The 10,636-nt window shown below is 36.9% G+C and overlaps 2 protein-coding genes and 1 pseudogene across 4 annotated transcripts; 2 read left to right on the top strand and 1 right to left on the bottom strand.

The window, feature by feature from the left end:
* Positions 1–2,053, top strand: LOC137239201 (uncharacterized; annotated as a pseudogene).
* On the bottom strand, positions 1,862–4,675 carry l(2)37Bb (lethal (2) 37Bb). 3 transcript variants are annotated; one of them, XM_067764230.1, is made up of 4 exons: positions 4,087–4,675; positions 3,721–4,024; positions 3,020–3,652; positions 1,862–2,024 (listed from the first exon to the last, which is right to left on the bottom strand). In XM_067764230.1, exons 1-4 carry the CDS (start codon positions 4,462–4,464, stop codon positions 1,981–1,983), a joined length of 1,359 nt encoding a protein of 452 aa, XP_067620331.1. In that variant the 5' UTR covers positions 4,465–4,675; the 3' UTR covers positions 1,862–1,980. The 3 variants fall into 3 exon arrangements, with proteins under 3 accessions (XP_067620331.1, XP_067620329.1, XP_067620328.1); XM_067764228.1 differs by lacking the exon at positions 1,862–2,024 and adding an exon at positions 2,255–2,956; XM_067764227.1 differs by lacking the exon at positions 1,862–2,024 and having other exon boundaries at positions 2,255–3,652.
* Positions 4,676–8,039: 3,364 nt separating this feature from the next.
* On the top strand, positions 8,040–9,794 carry Rpn3 (regulatory particle non-ATPase 3). Its single transcript, XM_067764231.1, has 2 exons — positions 8,040–8,319; positions 8,378–9,794. The coding sequence occupies exons 1-2, from the start codon at positions 8,156–8,158 to the stop codon at positions 9,693–9,695; spliced, it is 1,482 nt and encodes a 493-aa protein (XP_067620332.1). The 5' UTR covers positions 8,040–8,155; the 3' UTR covers positions 9,696–9,794.
* The last annotated feature ends 842 nt before the right edge of the window (positions 9,795–10,636 follow it).

Genomic DNA, 10,636 nt, shown 5'->3' on the forward strand with positions numbered 1-10,636 from the left:
ACACAATACCACGATTTAAGCAAGGAACAGCTGCCCACTCTCATCTTGGGTAATATTCATGAATATCTCGAGCCACGGGATCGATTAAATGCATCGCAGACATGTCGTCATTGGCGTGGGGTGCTTTCCAAAAGAGATTTTTCAACAATTTCAAGTTTAAATTGCATATAAACAATGATCGACAGTGCACATTTTTTTGTCAAACGTTTTTGTAATCTGGCAAGTGAAGTTACAATAATTTTTGATTTTCTTAATGTTTTTTTTTTATATCAAAACAAATAAAACGTAATCTCTATAGGATTGCACGTTGTGATAATTTGCAGGGGTTCCATTTTTACACTAACAGTGTCAGCTTAGTCCCACCAGGCGATATAAGCGAAGATAATCTTATCGATATTGAACAATGTTTTGTGGAGCCATGGAAGATGTTTTTTAGATCGCAAAAAGTTTCCATGCGTGATCTTAGATTTGGGTGCAATCGAAGCTTTAACCTATTATGGCTTAGATGTTTTCAAAGCTCTAAACAAACCAGAAACATTGCAGCAACTGACATTGGCTTCAATAAAATTTGACCCTAGTATTACCCTATATTTACCATCGAAACTTCCTTATGGCAAAAGTGTAGATCACTACAGGTCTTATCAATTGATTATGATACTTTAAATGAGAATCTTTTGCACTCCATGGGAATATTCCCTTTGAGAAAGCTCCTAATCTGTATACGTGGGTTTGATCGGCAGCATCCCGGCATATCTGATACTTCATGGGCACACCCAAGAGCGGTCCACCTAATTTTTGCGGGGAAGAAACCGACCTGTCAGCCCAACGCGGGGAACACCCACCCCTGACAAATTTAATTTTAGACAACACTATTATAGAATACGTTGACACGGCAAAAAATCTAGGTGTAGTGTTTAACAAAACCTTGACATGGAAAGATCACATCTTCCGCACAGTGGGAAAAGTATATGGGATGCTTCGTACACTCTGGCTTACACAATATTTTACTCCGTTACATATTCGTCTACTAATAACGAAAGCGTACTTAATACCTACGCTCCTTTATGGTTGTGAGGTTTACTCTAATTGTGACTATGTATGTAATAGGAAACTTAATGTTGTTTATAACAACATTGCTAGATACGTCTATGGGTTGAAAAGACTTGACCACATCTCTCATGTTGTTGTTGTTGTTGTAGCGATTAGGTTACTCCCCGAAGGCTTTGGGGAGTGTTATCGATGTGATGGTCCTTTGTCGGATACAGATCCGATACGCTCCGGTAACAGCACCATTAAGGTGCTGGCCCGACCATCTCGGGAACGATTTATATGGCCACATTAAACCTTCAGGCCATCCCTCCCTCCCCACACCCAAGTTCCATGAGGAGCTTGGGGTCGCCAGAGCCTCGTCTGTTAGTGAAACGGGATTCGCCGCTCGAAGGTGAGGTTGACAATTGGGTTGGAGAAGCTATATATTGCGCTACACAACCCCTTGAATCCCGCCACGTCTCTCATAATGCTTACGGGTTGCTAAACATTTCTTTCGATAACCTTATTAAACTTAAAACGCTCACTACGCTACATAAATTAATATATATGAAGGAACCTGACTATTTGTATCGGAAGCTAAATTTTCTCCAGTCGTCTAGATCTGTTCTCCTTACCCACTTCAGACATCGTATGCTAATATCTGATCGCCAGTTCTTCATTACTTCCATACGTCTTTGGAACTCGCTCCCTTCTAGACTTGGGCTTATAAGCAATGCTCTGCTCTTCAATAAAGAATTAACAAGTTTCTATAATAACCTAAACAATTAAAATACTGATTTCTTCTAAGCAAATGTACTCTATCATTCGTTTATTTTATTTATTTACTATTTATTAAATATATTATTTATTGTAACCTTTTCTTAGCCATAGTCATTAGCTTTAAGTTTCAAGTTTAAATTGTTTCTATTTTATGCCTTTTACCGACTAGCACTATAAAATAATTTTTGCCAAATTGTTGCGCTGGGATGAATTGCCTAATAAATACAAATGAGAAATGAGAGAATTGGCCTATTATTTTATATACAATTTATAACTATATAAACCTATTATGTTGGGTGTGAGATGACCTATCTTTCTACCTAAATAGAGAAAAGGCCTAAATCACTGGAAACTATCGGCAAAGTAGTGCAAAATTAAAAATTTGGAATTTTGATGAACATACTTTTCGATCAAAATTCAAATGTCAAATTTAAAAAACAAAAAATTGATTTTTTGACTTTATTCAGCTTTTTATATGCAAATAAAATGCGCTTGTACATTCATTCGAGCTACCAAATAGACCAGATAGATTCGGCTGCGGTAGGTGTCCGATCGATTGTTAATGGTGTAATGAGGGTTTTAAATAGCTTCGCGTTAACGCTGGCGGAATAAAAGTTTGATCTTTGGTCTTCAAATGTCACAATCTGCATATATTTGTCCTGTTGAAACACGCATGTACGAGTACATTGCAATTTTGAATTATTTGCATAAACAAACAATATTAAGTTTTCAAATCAACGCTCATAGTTTTGACAGCTTTTTGTCTAAATTATAGCAGTGCTGTAAAGTTCCGGTGGAATATTAGTTTAGGTACCTAAAATTTAGGTAAACTTGCCCCAGTTTTAATAGGTTATTTTAGATTCGGAATGGTTTTTCAAATGTTGGAGCACCCCGAATCCTATTAGATATTCATAGTCGATAGGACTAAAAGCTATTAAACATAGGTAAAAACATATCTTTTGCCAAGCATGCATATATGTACATATGTTCTTAGCTATAAACAGAAGTTACATAAAAGCATATTCAACTGTAGGCTGATCCACAATAATTCGATCAAAACTAAGTCTGGTTAAATCTATTTTGCGAAACTGTCCATCTATAATTAATTCTGAAATCGCCCTACCCACAGCAGGCGATTGTTGTAAGCCTAAGCAGGAAAAAGCAGTCGCTATATAAAGATTATTATAGTACGCATGAGCTCCAATAATACCATTTTCATCATAGACATTATAGTCAAATGAACTCTTCCAACTATCCATGATTTTAGGCGGCTTCGACATTTTCAATCTATGCATTAAACTTGGTAGTATAATATTTTTAAAATCGTTTTCTTTTAATTTACTTTCACTATCAGATGTCGCAGTTGTACTAAATCCTGCTATATAGTTACCAGTTAGACCGTCTCTTCGAAAATGTGTACCATTGAAATCGACTATACATGGCGTGTTTAAACTCGGAGCTCTATCCAAATCGGCATTAAAACTATAGCCATAGAATTCACGGCGCTGTATGGGCAGTGGAATACGTAGTAGGCCACCGGAACCACTACCAATTTTTGCTAGTCTTGCAGTGTTTTCCGTATTGTTTTCGGTTGCTATAACACAAATTGCGAATTTAATTGTCCTCAAATCTCCATCTGGCATTTTAACGACTGCCTTGTCTAAAGCATTGTAGGAGGACACTTTAGTTTCACCCTCCACGATAACATCTGATAGATTTTGGAATTCAAAGTCAATTAATTCAGCATTACAAAAATAAGCTTCATATTCTTTAGCTTTGAATCTGAGTCCTAATAGGAAGTTATTTGCATCAAACCATCCGTGTTTTTCGAGTCCTTGACAACCTTCAATAGATAATAATGTTTTCAAATAATAAGTGCATACCACAAAGTTAACTTATTTCAACACTTACCAAGTGCTACGTCATCAGTGTTTAACCAAGGGAATTTCGCTCTTAGGCGTTCTGGCGTTAGTAATTCAATGCGCGCTCCCAATTCGGTTTGGATTAGTGCCATTTCTTTTAGAGTTTGAGCATTTTTATCTGATGCCAATGTGAGAAAGCCTTGTGGGTCATAGTTGAGATCAATACCAAGATCCTCTTTTGCATTCATAACAAATTGTGCTCCGAACAGTGACATTTCTATATTTTCAGGTAAATAGAACTGTTGGTGCAATCCACCCACAGGCAAAGTTGAACAAACTTTGCTATCTAAATGCTACAACAAACATAAGAAACGTTAAGTTCGACGTAACTACATTTCAATTCGAAAATAATAACCGGCATATCTCTCTCCAAAACCACAACGCTTAGTCCATTACGAGCTTTCTTTTTCAACCAATACGCAATAGAGGCTGCTATGGCTCCTTCACCAATTACAAGAACATCACAATGCGTCTGAAACTCATTTCTTTCTGTTGAAGGATTTACGCCGCGAAATCGCGAATCAATTAATTTTTTAGGTGTCGCTTTCTTTTTCAAAAATGGTGCAAAATAGTTCTTTATGGAACGCATATCATTTGCGAGAATACCTAGTGTACGTTGGATAGGATTAAGCCCATCATTTTTATTCCTATCATCACTTAAATGACGCATGAAACCAGTGCGATAGTATTTGTTTATATTTAACAGGTTAATGCATGTTCTGCTCTTCATCATTTTTCTTCTTGGGCTGTGCGTTACGTGACGAAATTTTACTTAAATAAAATATTTACAACTGCACAAGAAGAAATTTCGAGGAAAATGGTATAAGAACTAACTTTATCAGCTGGTTTCGCGTAACAGTGCTGGACATATGTAATTCAACAGCTGACTTTTTTTTATTGCACTGGCGTAGAGTCTGCCAAAAGGAGATGGCAAACGCGTAATGTCACCAACGCATTGATAATTATTTACTGCCGTGGTGGAAAATTTTTTATTGATAATTGGTGCCGTATGTCGTATCGCTGTCATAGTGTACAAGTACAAGTGTGTTGACTTATCTGTCAAGCATTCTGACAGGCACTCGCTGGATTCGGAATAGTGATGGCTCGATATTTCGCTTTTGGTGATTGCATCGCCGCTATTGACAAATCGCTAATAGCTAAAGCTATTGCAATCCAAATATATCAGTGATTGGCTATTTTCCTTCATTCGATTCTTTTGAATGACAATCACCTCTGGCAGAATATCGCCAATAGCGATTATAGCGATTGGCGATTTTCCTTCAGCATGGAATTCTAATACTAATAGCAGCGATGCAATCATCGATAGTGAGATATCGTTCATCATTGCTCATCTGTGTGCTTTACTTTCCGAAACAGCGAACGGAACAAAGCAAACTTGTGCAACAACTAGAACGACGACATTGTGAATTCGGCTAGAAAAGCAGCCACGTGGTTTGGGTAATTTTTACAAACAAGCGAAAGATCGAACTCAAAAATAATCAACGCAAAGATCAAAGAGACCGCAAGGCACAACTCATTCAAGAGCAATTATCGAAGTGCAGAGGTATATAGAAGAAACTGTAATTGCAAAGCTGATCCTTTTTTATGGTGGCAGAAAAAACAATTACAAGTATCCCAATCTATCTCCTATAGCTCGCGAAAAGTTGGGGCGTTTAGGAACATCGGTTCCCTGTGAAAGACTTTTCTCAAGCCGGCCTTATTTAAGCGAGAGAAGATTGCGCTTAGATTATGAAAAGGCTAAAATGCTTATCTTTTTAAACGCCAATCATAAAATATAAAATTCGTTATATTTTGATTTTATATTTAAGTATTTATAATAAAATAATTAATATTTCTCAAAATATTAAACAAGCAATATAAGTTAATTTTAAAACTTTAATTTCATGAAATGTATAAAAGAAATATATATCACTCGTCTTATTGTAAACAGATTAACTCAAAATTTAAGGTTTTTGGGAGAATGCAATTCAAGATTTGTCATATGGTTTATATATGGTTGAATTCTCCGGCTAATTTCTAGGGCACTGCAGTGGGTGGCTAATTTTCTGCTAAAGAATATTTTTGTAATAGTTTGAAGAATTTGCTATATTTTTCCTCTGTATTTTTCATTAAAAATTGATTCACTTTACTGTACAAATTTATGCAGCCAAATACAACTTTCAGAATAAATTCATACGGAGTATTTCTAAATACATCGGTGTAGTATAATATAGTAAATAAATCATGTTTTTATGGTGTTATATATACAGATTTATTTCGGGTTGATTCATCTTACATTTAAAAATCAAAGCATTTTCAATTAACAAAATTTATAAAACAAAGATGCATATACATTTATTTCAGCTAGTTTCATCTCATTGAGTGTAATACGAGTCTGAACATATTGTCGTCAGCCAGTTAATAATATATATCATAACATCTCAGAAAATTAGAATTTCACATTACATTAGTTTACAATTAAAGGTACATACTTTTTTCTTTTTATTCCAATTTTGGTTCATATATTCTAATAAAATTTAATTTAGTATAAATTAATGTATAACATTCAATCTACTCTGGTAAAAAGACTTAAACATTCATTTCTTATATACAAGTATACAAATAATTGCAGATTCGCTTATTAAAGATAAATTCAAGCGATCGCCATAGCTGTAAAAAATAGCCATAGCTGTAAAAAAAAGCCATACCTATATTCACTGATAGCTCAAAATCGCTCTTCTGTATGGAATCGCTTGTTGAAATAAAGCGATCGCTATAGCTATAAAAAATAGCCGATATTCAAAAATAGCCATATCTATTTTCACTGATAGCTCAAAATCGCTATATCGTCCATCACTAATTCGGAATGACAGCGAATTCAAAATGGATACCATTACCGAGTGCGCCGAATGATTGAAAAATTGAAAAAGTCGATACGATTGGTAGTCAAAAATGTTGTCGTTGAGACCAAAAATGCGACTCTAGACCTGAGATTTCCATCAGGTGAGCGAGGCTGTTTGTAGTTTTGACGTTTATCGCTTAGTGAACACACTTGTATAGGTACACTATGATCGCTGTAGTCGTATCCCTAACGTAATCAGCTGTTTATCGTTACGACGGAAACCAAAAACCAATTTTTTCCATACAACGCCTTGTACTTTAAACGAAATCAATGAAAATTTTCTTCTGACTTGACCAAGGCGAATTCAGTACCAGGTGTTGTTATCCCAACAGCTGATTGCTTCTTGATTATTTTCCATACGGTGCCTTGTACTTTAATATGTCCGTTAATCGAAATCAATTAAAATTTTCTTTTGACTTGACATCAAGGCGAATTCATTACAGGTGGTGTTATCCCATCAGCTGATTGCTTCTTCTTGATAATTTTCCATACAACGCCTTGTACTGCAACATGTCAGTTAATCGAAATCAATGAAAATTTTCTTTTGACTTGACATTCTTCCGCACAGCGAATTGGTTGAATTCGCTTTGCCACCACCTAGTATAGATTCGCCTTGCTTGACATTCTTCTGCAAGGCGAATTGATTGAATTATACACATATTTAGCAGACGAGGCTCTGGCGACCCCAAGTCACTCATGGAACTAGTGGGTGGGAGGCGGGGTGGCTTAGAAGGTTTAATGTGGTCATATAAATCGTTGCCGAGATAGTAGGGCTAGTACCATAATGGTGCTTTGTTACTGGCACGTACCGGATCTATATCCGGCAAAGGACGAAAACTAACCCTAGAGATGGTTCTTGGACCTAGCCACGTTGCATGCAAAACTGCTGCACTTGCAATTTTACCACATTAGAGGTTGTTATAGTTTTATTGTGCACAAGAAAAAATGTGTATAAAGAGGTTTTGCGCGTATTCAATTTTGATCCTAAAGTTTTTATAAGCAAGGCAATGCAGGGAGGTACTCTTTGCAATTATACTATGGACCAAATCCCCGGTTGCGGAGAGGTCCGCGGTAATTTTGGGTTGTCCGAAATTATATTTTGACAAAGTTAAATTATATTTCCGAGTTCGGATTTTTGATACGCGTATTTTACCAAACCTCCCTACATTTTTAGACGTGTATAAGCTGTCGGCCCCTGTCGTAAACCGCTATATATTACAGCGTCCTACCCGTCCCCCCGTCCGCCCGCCCTTCCTACCAAAATTAGTCAACGTATACCAACCTTTTTGTGTTATCAGTCTACATTCTCTGTTTTTCATAAAACAGCCTAGAGACCAAAACTTACAAGTAATTAATCGATTATCAAAATTTTTCACTGCAATGCTGAAACTGCAGAAACTTGGCAACATTCACATTTGACATCAGTGAGTGATTTGCATTACTCGACAATTTTTAGCCTCCCGTGGTGTACATTGTGCATTTTTGTTAACTTGGATTTATAATTGCTAAATAAAAGTATAAAATGACAAATTCTGCGGAAACTACAACACAAGACGTCGAAATGGAGGCTGAACCTTCTGGCGAGAATGCAGGAGACCCTAAAAAGGATCAAGGAGTATCAACTATTTTAGAAATACGTGAGCAAATTCGACAAATTGAGCGAGCTGTAACATCGAAAGAATCTCGGTAAAACAAATTAATCAAATGATAATCAGAATTAATAATAATGTACTTTTTAATGTAGATTCATCCTACGCGTGCTACGCTCACTTCCTAATACGCGTCGTAAATTAAGCTCAATAATTTTCAAAAATATTGCACAATCTATTTATCCAGCGGGGACAGATCGGGAAACTGCACTTACTTTAATACCCAACACACCTGAGGGAATTATCGAATCTGATGTGCCACGAAGCCGTTCAGCTTCCAAGGCACCAATAGCTGAAGTAGATGCCTACTTCTATTTATTGTTGCTAGTCAAACTAATTGACGAGGGTGATTTAAAACGTGCATCAGTGTGTTCTGAGGCACTTATGTCCAAAATTGCAGGACAAAATCGACGTACTTTGGATTTGATTGGAGCTAAATCATATTTTTATCACTCTCGCGTGACTGAGCTTAGTAACTCTTTGGAGACTATAAGAGGTTTTCTTCATGCACGTTTACGTACAGCAACTTTGAGAAACGATTACGAAGGACAGGCGGTACTTATTAATTGCTTACTGCGTAACTACTTGCACTATTTTCTCTATGATCAAGCTGATAAGTTGGTTAAGAAGTCTGTATTTCCAGTTTCGGCTAGCAACAATGAATGGGCTAGATTTTTATACTATTTGGGACGCATAAAAGCAGCAAAACTGGAATATAGCGATGCTCATAAACATTTAGTGCAAGCTTTACGAAAGGCACCACAAAGCGCAGCCGTAGGCTTTAGGCAAACCGTACAGAAGTTAGTTATAGTCGTTGAGTTGCTATTAGGAAATATACCAGAACGACAGATATTCAGGCAAGCTGCATTACGAAAATCCCTAGCCCCGTACTTTCAACTTACACAAGCTGTGCGTTTAGGAAATTTAAAAAGATTTGGAGAGGTGGTTAAGAATTTTGGACCAAAATTTTTACATGATCACACGTACACTCTTATAATTCGTCTTAGACATAATGTAATAAAAACTGCAATACGTTCTATTGGACTTTCGTATTCGCGCATATCTCCGAATGATATTGCAAAGCGGCTTATGTTAGATTCAGCCGAAGATGCCGAATTTATTGTAGCAAAAGCCATACGTGATGGTGTAATTGAAGCAACACTCGATCCGGAACAAAATTATATGCGTAGCAAAGAAAGCACGGATATATATAGCACACGTGAACCACAATTAGCTTTTCATGAACGTATTACATTTTGCCTAGATTTGCACAATCAGAGCGTAAAAGCTATGCGCTATCCACCGAAATCGTATGGGAAAGATCTTGAAAGCGCTGAGGAACGTCGGGAACGCGAACAGCAAGATTTGGAATTGGCTAAGGAAATGGCTGAAGATGATGAGGATGGTTTCTAAAGCGGTTTGATTGCTTCACAAAATACGTATAAATTACATTACAATTTAAACATTTAAATAAATCATTTATACTTCAATAAAGCCCTTCAATTATATAGTCTTTAATCGTTATATAAACCTGCCGGCTAACTAAAATATTTGAGTAGATGGCAAGCAACAACGCTTTTAATTTTTCACTGAAACCTGCTGCCGAATTCGGGTTTAGGAATCCTTTTTTGGTTGGAGCTTTTTGTTGTTGTAGTGATAAAAACACTCCGAAGGTGTTGAGGATTGTTATCGATGTTGATGGTCCTTTGCCGGATATAGATCCGGTATGTTCCAGTAACAAGCACCATTAAGGTATAAGCCCAACCATCTCAGACACGTTTTAATATGACCATATTGAACCTTCTAGGTCATCTTGCACCCCACCACCGTAATTCCATGAGTAACTTGGAGTCTCCAGAGCCCCGGCTGCTTAAGAAACAGAATTCGCCACGGGTTAGTGGGGTTGTCAATTGGGTTGGAGAAGTTATAAATTGCGCTGGCGTCGCCTTGCAAGGGTTGCTGGTCACAACCCCTTACATCATTTGAGTACTTTAGTCGCCTCTTACGACAGACATACAATATAGGCGTAATCTAAGTCCCCGAACCCGCTTTTTGTAGATCTCATCAGTAAATTTCGCACGAAGCCCGCACAACAGGAAGGACTATAACTCTTCCTAATAAGATTCCAATCTTACGCGATTTTGTTCGTACAGAGTGTGTCTGTTACAGTATCCGGCACATGTTTTGTGGAGGGAGTGCGGATCGATCCGCAACGAAATATTTGCGTATTTTAATTTTAAAATGAAAAAAAAGAAGTTTATTTGCCTTTAGAATTCAAATGAATTTAAAAGATATGTAACAAATTAGTCATAGCAAGTGATGCAACGTGTCCCGGAGATATCGTATCCCGTACT

This window comes from Eurosta solidaginis, chromosome 2, assembly GCF_040869045.1.
Source record: "Eurosta solidaginis isolate ZX-2024a chromosome 2, ASM4086904v1, whole genome shotgun sequence".
In the NCBI taxonomy this organism is placed as follows: Eukaryota; Metazoa; Arthropoda; class Insecta; order Diptera; family Tephritidae; genus Eurosta; species Eurosta solidaginis.

What these genes read in the sequence shown, in the direction of transcription:
- Rpn3 (XM_067764231.1), top strand. Translation starts at nt 8,156, where the DNA reads ATGACAAATTCTGCGGAAACTACAACACAAGACGTCGAAATGGAGGCT. An exon ending in GTAACATCGAAAGAATCTCG is followed by an intron (nt 8,320 to 8,377) that starts GTAAAACAAATT and finishes TTTTTAATGTAG; the next exon opens with ATTCATCCTACGCGTGCTAC.